The following is a 19,341-nucleotide window of genomic DNA, read 5'->3' on the forward strand; positions in this document are numbered from 1 at the left end:
TTTCCAGATCCCTTCTTTCCATGTACTGGGAACCAGAGTGATTTATTTTGGGACTTACCTGAGCACTGCTGCGCTCTAGGCATTAAAGACCTAAATGAGTCTTTTACATTGTGGTATTAGCCATTACAGGGCTGCATCTAAGGACATGGGCCGGGGTAGTCAATTTTTTATTGTTGGTCAAGGTCCAAATTTCTTCGTCAAAGTATAGCCAAAAGTCCAGACTCCCGAGAAACATTTTTCACTTCCCGATAACAATAATGATGATTAAAAATTAAAAAGGTTTTGCGGTCCATTCAAAAGCATCTGCCGGTCTGGATTTGGCCCACAGTCCACCTTTTGATCTCGAGAGAGCTTAATTATCCTTGCTCTGTATTTATGCACTTATCCTCTTTCTCTGTGGCAGTTCAGTGTGTACATGAAGAAGAGATTGTGCTTTACTGATGCACTGTCCATGTTCCTTTTTCTTGTCTCTCCTCTGCCCACCCCAAACAAACAAAATCCTGTCCAATAAAATGACTGTGATGTACAAAGGTTTGCAGGTAATCCAGCTGCATTTTATTAGAGTTTAATTCTCTTTGCTCTTTACCTTGCAGATGAGCAGGATGAAGAGACAGTTGCTACAGGAGGAAAGGTAACAACTGTTCAGTTAGAAAAGTTTAGTAGGGAATAACCTTCATCTGACCTTCAAGAACTCAAACTGTACCTTGCTCCTAAATGATCTTTAAGACTAAATACATCCTTTGTAGGAGAGTGTCTTCTACTGATATGAAGTACTCCTTTTATATAGTAAAAGAAAATTTACTTAGTATTATGAGATTACTACACACTTTTAAACATAAGTTGAATGGAATCTGAAGAGACTTAAATAAACTTCAGCATGCTTTTCCCGGCTTTTAAAAACCTTCAGGATTGAATCCTCTGTTTTGAGGGAAATTTATTAATTGAATTGTTGAAAATTTAGTGTCTTATGTATAAACAATTTGCCCAGTAAACCTTACTGCTCTGTCGGAGCACTAACCTCTAGAGGCCACTCATGCAGATGAGACAGAGCCAGATTTCAAAAATTTGGTGCATCTATTTGCATGTGTGTAATTTGTGTGCCTAACACATACACCTGTGCACACCAGTTAGATTTGTTTGCAGTTGCACATGTCCAACTTGGAAAACCTATTCCATACTCGTTCTAGTCAGTCTGTGCTATTCTTGTTTTACTAAATTTTGGGTACATATCTGATTTGAATGTGGGTTTGCTGTAAAATTGAAAAACCTTTGTCCTGTTTGAAAAGGGGAGAGAAGGAAGAATCTAAGGGCTTGTCTACACTGTCAATTTACAGCTCTGCAACTTTCTCGCTCAGGGGTGTGAAAAAACACCCCCCTGAGCGCAGCAAGTTTCAGCACTGTGAAGTGCCTGTGTAAACAGTGCACCAGCGCTGAGAGCCATGCCTCTTGTGAAGGTGTTTTTTTAGAGTGCTGGGAGACCTCTGTCCCAGCGCTCTGCCGTGACTACACAAGCCACGTTAAAGTACTGCCGTGGCAGCATTTTAACGTTTCCAGTGTAGACTAACCCTTAGGCTGCTGTCTTCACGGGTGTGAAAAATCAACACCCTTCAGCACTGTGGCTGTGCTGACCTAACTCACCATGCAGATGCAGTTACATCGACGGAATAATATTTCATTGACCTGGCTACCATCACTCAGGGAGGTGGAGTTCATAAAGCAGCAGAAAACCTCTGTCATTAGTCTGTGTCCATGTTGCAGGATTACAGTGGTATAGCTACAGCACTGTAGGTATGCTGCTATAGCACCCCTAATGTAGACATGGTGGTAGTGGTGTATGACATCTATCCAGATGGTAATCAGGTATGACTTTTGAAATGTTATATAGCCCCCAACCTCACCCTATACCTCCTCCCCCTCGACCCCCACACAGAGTACACAAAAACCCACACACAATATTCATTGTCGTCGTGCATTTTCAACAAGGGCTGCTTCCTCCAACAGTTACGTTTGTCAATGCGTTCAGTTCAAATTTCTTTCTTAAACACTGCTGCCACAGCCCAGTAATCTCCCCTAAAGAGCATCAACAGCCTCTTTCAACACAGCACAGCTTCCAGAATCCTGGATCAGGCCAAGTTTGTGGGGGATTATTTTTTGTCTTTGTCTCACAGTCCGTCTCAAAACAGGATCCCATAGTCAAGGAAGCCGAAGCCCCCCTGGCGTGCGCTTACCTCCAGGATGTAGCTGTGTCTCCCTAGGTCCCTACCCTTGACTGAAAGGAACAAGGAGAACACCACCTGCTTCCCCCACCCCTTCACCCTCACTCTGAACCCTGTAGTTTCTTCTGATCTGCTCAGGGTCATACCTTGCAATGTCATTAGGGCCCATGTGCGCGAGCAGCATGGGATAGTAGAGGGCTGGATGATCCTCTGCAATCTCTGTGGCCAACCGAGAGTGGTGTTTCATGGGTTAGGATAGGATGAAGTGTGCTTTTTTTATTCCCTTTTCTTAAACATTCCTCCACATTGGAACGTGAGCCTCTGAGTCATGCAAGTATTCTCTGACTTCAGTAGTACTAGATGTAGCATATCGGGGGACTTGCAGGTTTCTGATTAGGATGCTGTATTTACAGTGCTTATTGCCAGGGCACATTAATTGGGCGTGTGGACCTTGTTGTGGCGCACTGAAAGTTCCCTAGCGCAGCAGATTGCACACAGCCAGTTAGTACACTGTGGAGTCACACTGCAGCTTGCTGTGCACTAGACCACTGTGCAGACAAGTCCTTATTCATGCTCTCCCCTCTCTTCCCCCGTTTTTTACACTTTTATTGTCTTTCTCCTGCTGTAGGAAGATGAAGATCCCAACAAAGGTGATCAGAGTCGATCCATTGACCCAGGTGAAGACAATGTCACAGAACAGACCAATCACATAATTATTCCAAGCTATGCATCATGGTTTGACTACAACTGGTAAGAACAAAATGTGGGGAGAGGATTCAGAGAGTTACTGAACTTGCTTCACCAACTAAATACCTGGGCTGGAATTCTGTTGAGTTGCAAGCAGAAATTAATTTAGTTTAGGACTAGCGCCTTCTTGACAGTTGTCCCCATTGCAAAATGCACCTTAATGTTGTCAGTAGCTACCGGTGTGGTGTGCTGCTCTTGTTCGATGATAACAGTCGGCTGCGTGCGTGGTCCCTCTGTGTGCTGCCCTGGCTCTGTGCAGATAACTGACACAGCAAATCCTGAGAGAACCCCCAAAACCACAGACTCTAGTGAGGTACGAAGAAACCCGAGCCAGGTTTATTGTCAAACGAAGCACAGAATAGTTTCCTATAGACTGTACAGGACATACTATGAGTATGTGCCCCCTGGCAATGGACCGGCTTAGTCAGTGGCGGGACTTTCCACTGCCCCCTAGGCTGGACAAAGATGTGCAGTCCGGGACCTACCTCTAAACAGTTACAGGACAGATTACTCATCCCTCCTGATGTATTGAGGTACAGCCCCTTGGCTCGTTAGGGTTCGGTCTCCCCTCTTTGATCTATCCATCATGTTGTCCTTTTGACCCTGTTTTTAAGATGCACCTGCCTGTTCCTTGTTAAGTCTATGGAGTGTCCTTGTATCGGGCTGTCCAGGTGCCATCTTGGCACAAGTTCCTTTCATTAGCACTTACATGTGAATGCACCTGCTTCTAACAACCCTCTTCTCGCCAACTTCTGTGAGTGAAGCCTGCTTCTGGCTCACAGCCCAGCTTTTGCTTAGCAATGCCTGGAAGTACTTTGGTTCAGGCTTCAGGCCTCAGACACAAGAGTTTGTTTCAGGGCCTCATCTTACTACAGATGTGATTAGAAGTTCTTTGCTCTTAGTCTTGTAGGGCTTGTGATAGGTTAGACTTAAGGTGGAGAAGCTTGCACAGTGCCTGTCTTCGGTATGCCTTGCCTTGGCTATTGTTGCTTAGACTTATTTTTCGTGAGTCCCAGATTTGCCAGTAACCTTCATGCTCACCCATAACCTACCTTGGCCGCTAATTTTTCTAGAAATGGGAAATGTTTAACCATCGTGGGTTTCAAATACTGGCTCTAAAAGGATTATTTATTATTTGGACTTTATCTGTGGGGGAAGAATGTCTGCTTGTCCTTGAATTGCCTTTCATCCTTTTTTATAAGGAGTGTCCAGCTTATTATGACTGTGTAGCTCAGAGGTCTAGGTGAACTAATCTACGCTTGGTGTGTTGGGAGTGGAAGAGGAGAAGTATGAGTGACTATATCTAGAATTGCTAATCACTGGTGTCTGGAAACCCAGCCCTTAACTGTAGTGATTTTTTTCAAAATACATGTTTTCAAAACTCAGGTGAGAGATTGTCACTACCCTGAAGAGACCATCATTTGAGGGGAAAACCTCTTTGCCTGTGTGCCATTTTAGGGTTATAACATTGATGTTTCCTTTGTTGAAGTTCTAGGCTGTTGCAGTTGTGACCGCAAATTCTAATCTGGACAAATGCATCCTTAACGTATGTTTCCAAATATTCAAAAAATGACCGTATGTGTCAGATGTCATCTTAGTTGTCGTCTTTCATTATTTATTATTTGAAAGAGATGCAATGGTTAGGTCATTAGCCTGAGATTTGGGTTCAGTTTTCTGCTTTGCCGAACTATGACCCTTAGGCAAAGTCCCTGTGCCTACGAATGAGAATAAAAGTTGTATAAAAGATGGCAGTTAGCCAGGATGGACAGGGATGGTGTCCCTAGCCTCTGTTTGCCAAAGCTGGGAATGGGCGATAGGGGATGGATCATTTGATGGTTATCTGTTCTGTGCAGTCCCTCTGGGGCACCTGGCATTGGCCACTGTCAGAAGACAGGATCCTGGGCTAGATTTACCTTTTGGTCTGACCAGTATGGCTGTTCTTATGTTAAGAATACTGTCCTACCTCGCTATGTTGTTGTGAGGATAAATACATTAAAGGATTGTTAGGTGCTTAGGTACTCTGGTACTGGAGAGAGAGAACATTTTGTATTACGTTACCACCCACAGGCCTCACTGGGAATCAAGGTACAGTTATGCTAGGGCTTTCAGCCAAAATCCTGATATTTCAGTTGCAGGTTGTCTACTAAGGATTCCAGATTAATCTGTTTATAGCAGCAGCAGTAATAATCCTAATGGGGGTGTCTCAGGCAGCTAAATCAGTTTGTGCAACATGACAGGCAGAAGCTTGGTGCTGCATTTCTATAGACCCATACAAAACTGCTTATTAGATCATTAATGTCCACCGTGACACTTAATAGACAACATATAGCAGGTCTGTGGTGAAGGAGGTCTGACATTGAGACAGCAACAAATTGATGTGAAAGAAAGCCTAGTGTCTTTTGGACTCTAATACTTTCGATGGCTTTACTTCACTAGGCTGATGCATGCTTAAACACCTTAGACCAGACACTACTTCTAAAATATTCTGTAAATTGTTATGAACAAAGTCATTCTAAGGCTAATATCATTTAGCTCCACCAAAAAAAAAACAAGAATTTGTGTGTTTTGTATAGCACTAGCACGACAGGATGCTGACTGGAGTCACTGCATATTACTTCAATGCAAATAATACACACTAGATAGAATGAGTATCTGAAGGAAAAACTGCTTTAATTTTCTTTTACAAGGAGTGTTCTTTCTTCTCTGCCCCAATACCCTCATCCCACCCTCCAAAGAAGTTATATCTAAAGGCCATCATAATTGTCCCCAATTCTTAACTACTTCTTCAAGTGCTTGCTCATATCGATTCCAATTAGGTGTGCGCACGCCGTGTTTGCGCTCGTCAGAAGATTTTTACCCTAGCAACACTCAGTGGGTCGGCTGGGCGCCCCCTGGAGTGGCGCTGTTATGGCGTTGGATTTATACCCCTACCGACCCAATGTCCCTTCAGTTCCTCTTTACCGCCCGTGACAGTCGTTGGAACTGTGGAGTGCGGCTTTGCTGATCTCCACATCCCTAGCTACTCATAGTTCTTTGCTGTTACTGTTTGTATAGTTCAAGTTCTTGTAGTTATAGTTAGTATTAGTTGTTGTTGTTGTTGTTGTCTTTATAGTTAGTGTAATAGTTTAAGGGGGGATCAGGGATTAGCCCCTTTCCTCCACCCTAGTGCAGGCCCATGCCCAAGGCACCGGGATTCAAACTGTGCTCGGCGTACCAGAAGCCGATACCAATAGGGGATCCCCACGGCTCCTGCCTCAAGTGCCTAGGGGAATCCCACCTAGCCGATAAGTGCTGCATCTGCAAGTCATTTAAACCAAGGACGAAGAAGGAGCAGGACTTTGGATTGAAACAGCTTCTCATGGAGTCCGCACTTAGTCCTGCAGCGTCGGCACTGAGCGCCCAACAGACTGCTTCTGTAAGGAGCGCCCCTTTGGCCCCGGACCACTCCAGTACTGAGAGAGTCCCGGCACCGACCCTTACCGGTACCGACATCTGCTTGGCACTGCTCCCTGTCCCCGAGACCCGGGAAGCAACATAGTGCTTCAACTTCTGCTCCACAGAAGGAGCGCTCTTCCAAGACGGTTTGTCTGGCACCGTCATCTGCCGCAGCACCGTCAGCTGTGACACTGCAGATTGCGCCTCCGCCAAGCTCGGCACCGTTGATTCTGGTCCCACAAGGGCCGTCGAGTCCGGTGCCTGACAGCTCGCCGGCTCATGCTGTGGTTGAGCTTGCCCTCCCTTCTATGCCGGAGACCTTCTCCACGGCAAGGGAGCTCATCGCAATGATGAAGTCAACATGGCCTCAACCCCCGGCACCACCGGTGCGGGTCATACAATCCATCGGCAAGCCGGCTATGGTAAGGCCTCCTTTTGTTGGTCCACCAGAGAGACGTCGTTCAATATCCCGGTCTCGCAGACGCTCTCGATCGCGCCGTTCCTGCTCCCGGCACCAGTCTCCATCACGGTACCGGTCGCACTCGCGGCACTGTTTGACATCTCGTTCACCGGACAGATACTCCTGGTATCGATCCAGTTCACGGCATCGATCTCGGCACCATGTATCCCGCAGTCTCTCCAGACGAAGGGACTCAAGATCTCTGTCGACCTCCCGGCACTGATACGGTAGAAGGTCCCAGTCTTGCTTGTGGTGCTGTTATAGCTCCCGGGACCGCTCCCCGGCACCGCCCCGGGCCTGAGCGTCAATAACAGTGGCTCCCTCCCAGGGCCTATTGGCACCGCTGTGGCCTTCCAGACACACATTGGTGTCATCGCGGGCTGGTAGCGCATCCTATCAACAGGAGTGTTACTCTGACATCCTCAGCCATATATTCCCAGAGAGACAGAGCCACGAGCAAGGGCCTCATCACTGGTCCTTCTGGACACCATGGGCATACCACCAAAGCCCAGGTGCACCATCAGTGGCTAACGGTCGGCCCTGTCAGAACACCGGGTACCAGAGGCGACAGTAAGCTGCTCCCCCCCATGGGCATGGATGAGGCTCCAATTCCATCTGCAGTCGCCAAGGTTCCACTGGATGCAGATGATGCCCCTCAAGTACAAGAGCCACCACAGGACCCTTTGGTCCTGGGCCTCTCCTCCTCCTCCTCGCCTGATGAGGCAGTGGCGGAGACATCCTCCTCAGGCCCTCCACCGATTGACCTCAGGGCCCATCAGGACCTTTTGAGGCGAGTGGCTCAGAATATGAACTTGCAGGTGGAGGAGGTCCCTGAAATAGAGGACCCAGTTGTGGACATCCTATCGGCTGATGCTCCTACTAGAGTCGCTCTTCCGTTCATCCACACCATACAGGCTAATGCGGACACGATTTGGCAATCCCCAGCTTCAATTCCACTTACAGCAAGGGGAGTAGAGAGAAAATATATGGTCCCCTCAAAGGGGTATGAATATCTCTACACTCACCCACCTTTTTGCTCTCTAGTTGTCCAATCGGTGAACGAACGGGAGCGTCATGGCCAACAAGCCCCGGCTCCTAAGTCAAAGGAGGCTAGGCGTATGGACCTCCTAGGCCACAAAATATACTCAGTCGGGGGCCTGCAACTTAGGGTGGCGAACCAACAAGCCCTCCTAAGTAGGTATAACTTTAACATTTGGGTGTCCTTGGGGAAGTTTACAGAGCTTCTTCCCCAGGAGTCCCATCAAGAATTCACGGCCCTACTTGAGGAGGGTAAAAAGGTAGCGAGAACCTCTCTCCAGGCCTCTCTGGATGCAGCGGACTCTGCAGCCAGAACTCTGGCATCAGGAGTGACGACGAGGCGTATCTCCTGGCTCCAAGTATCAGGCCTTCCCCCTGAATTGCAACAAACTATTCAGGATTTACCCTTCAAAGGCCAGGGCCTTTTCTCAGACAAGACTGACCCCAGGTTGCAAAGTCTGAAGGACAATCATGTTATAATGTGCTTGCTGGGTATGCACTCACCAGTGACCCAACTCAGGACCTTCCGGCTCCAGCCACACCGTCCTTATGCCCAGCCTAGGCCGCGTCAGGATGTTACCAGAAGGTGTGGCAGGGGGAATCGTCAGAGACAGTCTGGCCCTCAAGGAGCTCAAGATCAGGCACCCCCTAAACCACCAGCGGGGCCCAAGCGGAACTTTAGATGGGACGCCCAAGGACGGCCCACCAGTTACCTACTGGATCCTTCTCCTCCCTTTTTCAACCGCCTCTCCCAATTCCTCCCTGCCTGGTCCCAGCTAACTTCAGATTGGTGGGTCCTGCACACGGTGGAAGGGGGATACCACCTCCAGTTCGCGTCAACCCCACCTTCCCACCCTCCCTACCCGTCCCTCTTCAGGGACCCCTCTCACGAGCAATTTATCTTAAAAGAGGTCCAGTTGCTCCTAGCCATGGGAGCCATAGAGGAGATGCCAAAGGACATGAGAGGCAAGGGGTTTTATTCCTACTACTTCTTAATCCCCAAGGCAAAGGGAGGTCTACGACTGATCCTAGACCTGCGAGAACTCAACAAATTCATGATAAAGCTGAAGTTCTGCATGGTATCCCTGGGGACCATTATCCTGTCCCTGGATCCGGGAGACAGGTATGCCACCCTCAATATGAAGGACGCATATTTCCACATCGCAGTTTATCCACCACACAGACGGTACCTCTTTTGTGGTCAACGACCAACACTTTCAGTTCACTGTACTTCCGTTTGGCCTTTCTACAGCTCCGCGTGTCTTCACAAAATGCATGGCTGTAGTCGCTGCCTCCCTCCGGCGTCGTCAAGTTCACGTCTACCTATATCTCGATGATTGGCTCATTCAGGGGACTTCCCAGTGGCAAGTATCACAGCACCTGCGCATCATCAGAGACCTCTTCGGGAGCCTAGGCCTCATGATCAACACAGAAAAGTCTGCTCTCACACCCATGCAGAGAATAGACTTCATTGGAGCGATTCTGGACTCCCGCAGTCGCGTTTTCAGGCAGTGGCTTCAATAATCCGAAGTCTTCAAACCTTCCCAACAACGTCGGTGCGCACCTGCCTCAGCCTAGTAGGTCCCATGGCCTCCTGCACCTTCGTGACCAAACACACCAGGCTATGCCTCCGTCCCTTCCAAGCCTGGCTTGCTTCAATATGCCAACCACACAGAGACAGCCTGGACTCAGTGCTCACTATCCCCAGGAAGGTTCTGGGCTCCCTAACCTGGTGGCTAGACCCCACTCTAGTCTGTGCAGGGATGCCATTCCACCCACTACAACCCTCTGGCCCTAACCATGGACGCGTCATCTCTGGGTTGGGGTGCCCACCTCGGAAGCCTTCGCACTCAAGGCCTCTGGTCATCCCAAGAACTGGCCTTACACATCAATGTGCGGGAGCTGAGAGCAGTCCGTCTAGCATGCCAAGTGTTTCGAGACCATCTCCAAGGCCATTGTGTATCAGTGTTCACGGACAACACAACGGCCGTGTTTTATATAAACAAGCAGGGCGGAGCACGCTCCTCCCTCCTTTGTCAAGAAGCCGTCCACCTTTGGAACTTTTGCATAGCCCACTCGATCGAATTGGTAGCATCTTTTCTCCCAGGAGTCCAGAACACTCCGGCGGATCACCTCAGCAGATCCTTCCTGTCACACAAGTGGTTGATTCATCCGGACGTCATCTATTCTGTTTTCCGGAAGTAGGTCTTTCCCCACATAGACCTCTTTGCCTCCCGAGAGAACAGGAAATGCCAGGTGTTCTGCTCCTTCCAGGGATGCTCCCCGGGCTCCCTCTCAGACGCATTTCTGATCCCGTGGAACAGGCACCTACTTTACGCCTTCCCACCGTTTCCACTTGTCCACAGAGTCCTACTCAAGCTCCGCAGGGACAGCGCCCAGCTGATCCTGATTGCTCCAGTGTGACCAAGGCAGCACTGGTACACCATATTGTTCGACCTCAGTGGCAGACCCGATTCCCCTGCCACTCTGGCCGGACCTCATAACGCAGGACTTCAGCAGGCTTCACCATCTGGACCTGCAGTCCCTTCATCTCACAGCATGGTTGCTGCATGGTTGAGCCAGTCTGAGTTGCGTTGCTCTGCCTCGGTCTAGCAGGTGCTCTTGGGCAGTAGGAAACCTTCCACTAGGATGACATATCTCGCCAAGTGGAAGCATTTCTCCTGTTGGTGCGCTCAGCGTAACTTAGTCCCGAGACAGGTGTTCGTTCCCACTGTCCTGGACTACCTCTGGTCCCTAAAAGACCAGGGCCTAGCGGTCTCTTCCATAAAGGTGCATCTGGCAGCCATTTCCGCCTTCCATCCAGGGGAAAATGAGCGATCGATCTTCTCTCGCCCTATAGTTTCAAGGTTCCTCAAAGGATTGGAACATTTGTATCCTCAAGTTAGACACCCAACCCCTACCTGGGATCTAAACTTGGTGCTAGCCAAGCTTATGGGTGCTCCTTTCGAACCACTGGCAACCTGCTTGCTGCTGTACCTTTCCTGGAAGACAGCCTTCTTCATCGCTATTACTTTGATGAGACGAGTATCTGAGCTTCGGGCTTTGACAGCGGACCCCCCCATACACAGTATTTCATAAGGACAAGGTACAGCTACGACCACACCCCTCTTTCCTCCCTAAGGTGGTGTCTGCCTTTCATGTCAACCAAGACATCTTCCTCCCAGTCTTCTTCCCGAAGCCGCGTCCATCACGTCGGGAACAACAGCTACACACCCTGGACTTCCGCAGGGCTCTCGCCTTTTATATCAAGAGAACCAAACCGTTCCGAAGGTTACCTCAGCTCTTTGTAGCTGTCGCAGACGGGATGAAAGACCTACCGGTCTCTTCCCAATGGATTTCATCTTGGGTAACATCCTGCATCCACACATGCTATGAATTAGCTCGTGTTCCGGCTAGCCACCTCATAGCCCGTTCTACTCAGGCGCAAGCTTCGTCTGCTGCCTTTCTAGTCCATGTCCCCATCCAGGAAATATGTCGGGCAGCTACCTGGTCATCGATTCACACCTTTGCCGCACATTACACATTGGTTCAGCAGTCCAGAGATGATGCAGCATTTGGCTCAGCAGTTTTGCACTCTGCTACATCTCGCTCCGACCCAACCGCCTAGGTAAGGCTTGGGAATCACCTAATTGGAATCAATATGAGCAAGCACTTGAAGAAGAAAAGACGGTTACTCACCTTTGTAACTGTTATTCAAGATGTGTTGCTCATACCCATTCCAAACCCACCCTCCTTCCCCTCTGTTGGAGTAGCCGGCAAGAAGGAACTGAAGGGCCGTTGGGTCGGCAGGGGTATATATCCAGCGCCATAATGGTGCCGCTCCAGGGGGCGCCCAGCCGACCCACCGAGTGTTGCTAGGTAAAAATCTTCTGACGAGCGCGCATGCAGCACGCACACACCTAATTGGAATGGATATGAGCAACAATCTCGAAGAACAACAGTTACGAAGGTGAGTAACCGTCTTTTCATACAAAATAGTTGTCATTGTATGAGCTTATTAAAGTAATTTTATGGAGGGAATCTCATTACCGTGCCATTTAAGCTTCTTTTACAAAATGGGGCTGACTTTTTTTATCATTGTCTAAAACAGAAAAGCTATTTCATAGTTCAGTTGATGGCAAGAGAATTATATCCAGAATACTGTGTATTCCTTGCTGCTTTAATACACATAACCCAGGAAAGGGCTCTTCCATTAAAGCACGGAGAAATGAGTTGAATAATCAAGGACCATATAAATTTTGGTAGACAGGTTTGTTTTTTAAGCAAGATGAATTTCTATTTGCACTTTACATTTCATAGCCTGGTATAAGATTTTTTCATATTCTATTTATTTTGTGTGGATTGCACAAAATGAACTGACTAGCTTTATGGTGATAGAGTAATTCCACCTCCAGAATTCTAAAGTTGAAATGTCTTTGGATCAGTTTGCTTTGTATTTTTTTTTAATGTAACAGATCCGCAAACCATATTTCCTCCTTATGCTTTATTTGAAGGATGAGAGAAACTAACAGAAATCTCTTCACCTTCTACAGCTTGTTACTTGCAGCTAGTCTAATAAAAGCTGTAGAATGGTAATCTTCTTTCATCCCCCTTCAGTCAACTAAAAAATTCCTCTTTATTTGAAATTTCCCTCATAGTATTTACATGTAATGCATTAAATAACTGACTAAAAGAAACTGAATTTTTACTTTATCCTTTGAGCTAGTTTACTTTGTGTATTCTCAGTTTTGCTGTACAATAAGTCAGTTTCCTCTTTCATTTGTCTTTCACATGCCAGTAGCAGAGACTTTTTTATAAGAAAATGAGATTGTAAAATCCCCCCAAAACAACCAGAGCTTTAATTCACTTTTAAAAAATTGACTAGTGCAAAGATTTTGAAATATAGGATCATAAACTTAATACTCCTAAATGCCTATTTAGGCATTTGCCTGACTTTCAAAGTGATGAGCACCCAATTCTAATGCTGCATGATTTTGAAGCAGATATTTGCAGGCTTATCAATTACATATGAATTGCAAACATTTAGGTGTTTTGAGGCAATCAGACCGGTGCTGAATACTCTCTACTGATTAGACTGAGGTGCAGACGAGTGCATTTACCAACCTATAAACTTTCAAAACATTCGTGTAAAAATATTGTGTTATGGGTTGAAAATCTGGTTTCCTCTCACTCCCCCCAAGTCTGATTTAAGGAACGTTGGGCGTGTATCTTTTCATCACTTGAATTAAGCACAGTCTTTGCAATGCATGTCTAAACTGCTCTGCTTATGTGGTTAAAACTAAGTAATCAGAGGATATATTTCTATATGTTGTGTTGGGATATTTGGGTGTCTGAACAACAGTGTTTGTTTTAAATGTTAGCGCTTTAGGTGCACATGTTAAGGGCATGTAGAAGTTCTTGAAGGTGAACTCAAGCTATTGGCAGCTGGATTTTGTATGTTCTCTTTAGTAACCATGTTGCTTATCACACTTTCTTGCAGTATTCATGTAATTGAACGCCGCGCTCTGCCAGAGTTCTTCAATGGGAAAAACAAGTCCAAGACTCCAGAAATGTAAGTAAAATGCATATAGATATAGGCTTGTGGCTATGTTCCTAGTGAAGCCTAAGCAATGTTTTCAGTTCCGGAAAAACTGTAGTTATTTTCTCCTCCTTCCGCCACCTCACATACACAAGGGTGAACTGATGCGTCAGAAAATAGTGTAAAGAGCATTGAGGTATTCCTGGTCTGTCCATTGTCAAGAAGTATCTGCTTATACAGTGAACTTTATTGTGATTTTAGGTAAGAGTTGTACATATCTAAGCAATATTAAACAAGTTGGATATTTAGGAGAAATACAGCTGATGGATGGTTGCAAACCTAGTACAGTATGTTATGTACGCAGTAAAATGGTTTCTGAAAGAAGTTTGTTTTTTAAGCCTACATAATAAAACAAAACATGAAAATAGTTAGCTGCCACTGATCATTGTTTACAGATATACAACACCTGAGCACATTGATTTAAACATTAAAGTTCATAGTTCCAAGTATATAGCACAGATTCTGCAGTTCCATTATAAGCATAAAAAAAGAATATCCCAAGCCACCTAGTAACCATTTTTCATTTATAAAGTAGCTGCTTTCATGAACCTGCAGTTGTGCTGTTCTGATTTGAACTAGAGGTTTTCATCCATCATTGTGATATCTAGTGCCTATCATCCACTGCGGAACTTTACACAATTGTTTAAAAATAACAAACCACTTACCATAGGATCCTCACTACAAATGCTGCTTTTCAGACCTGGGAATGGCAGTTTTAATGTCTTTTATTTCAGTGTAAAAGGCTCTTTGGCTGTAATACCATCTCAAAATGTGTCAGGTTGCTCTGTACACCAGATTAACTTCTATGTTCAGTTCAAGACATAACATGATAAACATTTTGATGCAAGATCACTGGCTTATCTCTAGAATTTGCTGTTCTCATTGCAATCCTACTGTATGCTTTAATAAATGCATCTCCTCCTTACCATCTGTTTAAGAAGATCTTCCTATTAAAATAATAAGCTAATTATGTTTGTTCATATACACTAGCAACTAGTCTTGGAAATACTGCCTTTAATATGAAAGGTTAAAAGGAGGTTGTCAAGATAAATCTTATTTTTTTGTTAATAACTCTTTAGATTAATGAAATTGAGAGAATTACATTTACTCTTCACTATTGTAAAGTATTGCATGTCTGTCAACACAAAAAGTAAAACTATGCTATTTAGTGTTTGTTTAAAGTGTATTTCACTGTCAGATTTTTGTGGAATAGCACAAGGCTGATAATTGGGTTTTCAGCAATACAGGAAGATATTTAAATTGACAAAACTCTGTTTTAGTTTAAAAGGATTCATGAAAACATGTCTGCTCATACTAAATCTTAAAATCTGTGGTAATGCTGTAAAACATTATGGCACCAATTTGGGTAGCTGGATCTTGAGTGGGAATTTTAGCACAGTTTTGTGTACTTGCTGCAATTACAGTGAATGCTGCATATTTTTGGCATTGGGATTTGACAGCGCAAGTTGATTGCCAAACATAAGAAATAAACCTTTTAAAAAAAAAAACTTTTGAATGGGCTGTGTCATAACTGAACAACCAAACACACGCAGCATTTCTGTTGTCACTTGAAATACTGGCCGAGTACCACTGGTGCAAAGATGTGTCTTAAAGGAAATTTTTGCTGAGGGTAAAGACTTCACCTAAATCACGGGTTTCAAACACATGGGCCTCATGCTGCCCATGGAATATTTCCTGCGGCCCCCCCATAGGTGCTGACTCCACCAGCAGCCAAGTTCCCCTCATCCTCTGTCCCCTCTCCCCCCACAACTGTTCCGTGTCCCTGCTCCTCCTCCTACCTCCCTGCCTGTCCCAGTGCCAAACAGGGCGTAGGACTTTCCAGGAGGAAGGAGCGGGGATTAGGGGAAGGGGTTGGAATAGGGGTGGGGCAGGACTTCATAGAAGGAGTGGAGTAGGGACGGGAGCAGAGGGGGGATCTTTAACCGAAGTAATTCTAAAAGTAAATGCACGTTTTGTCATTTGAATGAGATGCATTACTGAGTGTTTATATTTTATTAAAACTCCTCTTCACATTAGTTTTAAAAAAATTAATACACTGACTTTTAATAGCACACTATATTACTCTTAATTTTTACTATACTTCTGTATTGTTGTATGAAAAGGTTTCTGTGATGCGGCCCTTGGGCCAATGTACTAGTCTTCATGTGGCCCTCGAGCTGATTTGAGTTTAAGATCCCTGACTTAAATAGTGCTTTAATATAGCTTTCTTCCTCCCTCACTAATACTTCATTTAATTAGCATGCTAGAAAATCACACAACTGCTTATATCTACCGGTGAAGGCATTTCTCAAACTGCCACTACTCCAGCCCACACAAGGATACCTAGTAAAATTCAATTAGAAATAATGGGAGTAAAAATTCATAAATGATTTTCTTGGCTCCATGACTCTTTCTTGAATCACTTCTCCTGTGACCCCTTTCTTTCGAGTTTCCTCTGCTTCCTTTGTTTTGGTGCTTCATTCTTTGCCACTTCAAGTGTTTTTGAAGAGCTTTGAAATTTTCTCTCTGCTTCTGCAGGTCACACCTCTGTTTGACTTAGTGCAATTTTACTCCAGGGGGGATTCTGCATGCCTGCAGAAAACACCCCCACCCTGCAGAATTCCAGTGCTGGGGGGGGGCAGGAATTGGCATAGGTGCAGTTTTGGGGGGGAGATTTCCACCCCCTCCAAACAGAGGGGAAGTATAGGGAGGCACACTGGGTTAAATGCCACTCCCCCCTATTTCTGCAAGCGCAGAGCTTCACTGTCACCCTGTGGTTATAAGTGTGCATTTTAAGGCTTCATGGTCCTTGAACTGAATATCAGGCACCCCTGGCATGCTGTATATATTGAAGGATGAGGGCCAACATGGAGATGTTTTAGTAATGGTCAGAATTTGAAATGACACATACTACGAACTTGTGTAGATTTTCAATGTCTGTGAACTGCCTTCTCTTTTCAGATACCTGGCTTACCGTAACTTCATGATTGATACATATCGCCTAAACCCTCAGGAGTACTTGACCAGCACTGCCTGCAGAAGGAACCTGACTGGAGATGTATGTGCTGTAATGAGGTAAAATCTTAAATCTTGCGGCCATTACCCTTAGCTGTAACAATACTTTTTATCCCAGGAAAGCTGCTTTATTACAAATGGTAAGTTTTTTATACCTACTGCATAGTGAGGTAGAAGACTTGGGGCCTGGGCGCATCAATTATGTTTCTATTAGCAGATCATCTTTTTTCCTTTTGTGGTGAACACCACATTTTATAATACCCTTATTTACAGTGAAAATTAAATACCGTGAGCATGGCTCAGAGACCAGCAAGAGATTGCATGTTAACTAAGACAGTGATATTCAGCTTCTACCATGCAATTTTTTAAATGTTTTCAGAATTTCCAGTATGGCAGCTCACTGTGTGTTTTTGCCAAGTGAGCATCTTAATTTGTGTTGTGATAAATACTTCTTTAAAATAGCTCTTTTGGTACAAAAGATTACAAAGCATGTTATACTCCATACATACAGCATTGCTGATGCAGAATCACCCTGAGACAGATGGTGGGAGCTAACTGCATAGTGCGGAAACCATCACAATTCATCCCACTCTTCTCTCTCCTCCTCCTCCTCTCCCCCCCCCTCGCCAGTCCCCCAAAGACGTTTTCACATCAGCAGGCTTAGCTTTAGATTTGTGTTCTGAATTGTGTGAAGTGGTTTCCTGTTGCCCATAATTGAAATTGTCTGTCCACTCTCATTTTGTTGAACTCGGAAAAGTGGGATTGTCAAGCCTGCTTTGAGAATTAAAGCAATGTGTTATGTTTCCCTGTCTGTGATTGGCAGCAAACCTACCACAGTTCCACACTTGAACTTTCTCCCTGGTATCTTTTCTGCAGCTGCAGATGTGCTTGAGGGTTTGTTTCCTCAGACTTTAATCATGTAATGTTGTTCCCTAGAGTGCATGCCTTTCTGGAGCAGTGGGGTCTAGTTAACTACCAAGTGGATCCAGAAAGCCGTCCCATGGCAATGGGTCCTCCTCCTACTCCTCACTTCAATGTTCTTGCTGATACCCCCTCTGGACTTATGCCTCTTCATCTCCGAGCTCCTCAGGTAAATCCTACAGATGCCACCACCATGTCCATGCACACACACTTATTCAGATAGAAATAGTGATACATGTATTTTGAGAGTGGCTTAATGTAGTCCCAACCAGTCTGTATTTGTTGCTACGGTCAGTGCTGTGTGTACCTGAATGAAGTATGTAGCTCATGCGTTTTCTGAAAAAAATGCATCCTTCTCTCCACGTGCCCTTCAGTCTCAGTGAAATTCTGTTAGTAGTAGATTTTCCATCTCTCCATCATTCTGTAGAGTAACGGTGCACCTACAGTTGCAGCACTCCAAACCCACATTTACTAGTTTTGTGTACAAATAGTGGTGAGTGGGGAGAATACTAGTTCAGTGCACACCTGTGTAGATGCATTTTGATGATGATTTGTTGCGGGGTTTTGTTTAGGTCCCTGCTGCCCAGCAGATGTTGAGCTTTCCTGAGAAGAACAAAGAAAAGCCTACTGACCTGCAGAACTTTGGACTTCGCACAGACATTTACTCAAAGAAGACCTTGGCAAAGGTAAAGTCGCTTGGGGTTTTCTTTCCCTTTGGCTTCTATTGAGCTTTCTTTCACAAACCTTAGTCATTACATAATCACTGGGTGGGATGTTGCTGGTCTTCCATCCTTGTCCCATGTGTCTTCTACCTGGACAGTATTCTAGATTGTGGCCTCTTGTAGTTGTGCCAAGTGCCTGAAACATAATTAATGCAGTAGAAATACAAACCTTTACACTGCCATAAGCTCATCAGCACTGTCCCTCTCCAAACATTCTGGGAATTCCTGCCTCGTGATTAGGGCCCTACCAAATTCACTGCGCATTTTGGTCAGTTTCATGGTCAGAGGGTTTTTAAATTTATATCTGAAATTTCACTGTGTTTTAACCACGGGGGTCCCAACCCGAAAGGAGATCATGGCAGGGAGGGTCACGAAGCTGTTGTGGGGGGGAGGAGAGGGGTCGTGAGGCTGCTACCCTCACTTCTGTGTTGCTGAACTCTGAAGGCAGCAGCTACGGAGCTTCCTGCATCTGGAGGTGAGTCTGATCTTCCTATGCTGCTGGGAATGCCCCAGCCAGGGGTTGCTAGCTGCTAGTCCCAGCTGGCTGGGTGAGGGACAGGACTGGTTCTTTCTTTGCATGGCCCCTTTCGTTGCATACCAGGGAGATCTGAGCCACCTCCAAGTACCTCCTCCAGCTGCAGGAAGCTCTGCCGCTGGACAGCAACCCTGGAGCTGCATGCAGCTGGGAGAAGTTCGTGGCAGTGGGTCCAATCTCCTCTGTGCTGCTGGGAGCACCCCAGCTGAGAACTCAGTTTCTTGTCTTCGCCAGTGCCCAGGGGCTCCAACCAATTTGTGGCCTCCAGAAAAATGGGCACCTTAAGCTCTGGTGCCTCGAGCTGCTGGGGGCAGCAGCCCAGTGCCTCGAGCCAAGCTCTGGGGCAGCTGCAGCACTGAAGTGTGGATCTGATTTCCCAACCAACAGCAGCTGTGTAGGGAAGCACAAGTACTGTCCCTCCCTGGCCCAGGCTAGCAGCTAGGATCCCCCAACTGGAGCACTCCCAGCAGCATGTGAGGAGATCGGATATCACAGGGAAGGGCTTATTTCACTGACCATGATATGTTTTTCACAGCCGTGAAAGTGGTAGGGCCCTTCTCATCATAGGTGTCACATGCAGCATGCTCAGTGTTTCAAAATAGATTTCATAGGAGGTTTGGAGGTACTTCCCACTACTCAATTTTTGTATAGAT

At 45.9% G+C, this 19,341-nt stretch overlaps 1 protein-coding gene across 2 annotated transcripts in view; it reads left to right on the plus strand.

Moving 5' to 3' along the window:
- SMARCC1 (SWI/SNF related, matrix associated, actin dependent regulator of chromatin subfamily c member 1) overlaps positions 1-19,341 on the plus strand; it is a 187,842-nt gene that overhangs the window by 68,838 nt on the left and 99,663 nt on the right. For both annotated transcript variants that reach the window (XM_050942456.1, XM_050942458.1), the window contains exons 13-18: positions 594-631; positions 2,845-2,966; positions 13,397-13,468; positions 16,457-16,570; positions 17,447-17,600; positions 18,004-18,117. In XM_050942456.1, the coding sequence (XP_050798413.1) occupies positions 594-631; positions 2,845-2,966; positions 13,397-13,468; positions 16,457-16,570; positions 17,447-17,600; positions 18,004-18,117 (614 nt within the window). The remainder of the gene's footprint in view (positions 1-593; positions 632-2,844; positions 2,967-13,396; positions 13,469-16,456; positions 16,571-17,446; positions 17,601-18,003; positions 18,118-19,341) is intronic.

This window comes from Gopherus flavomarginatus, chromosome 2, assembly GCF_025201925.1.
Source record: "Gopherus flavomarginatus isolate rGopFla2 chromosome 2, rGopFla2.mat.asm, whole genome shotgun sequence".
In the NCBI taxonomy this organism is placed as follows: Eukaryota; Metazoa; Chordata; order Testudines; family Testudinidae; genus Gopherus; species Gopherus flavomarginatus.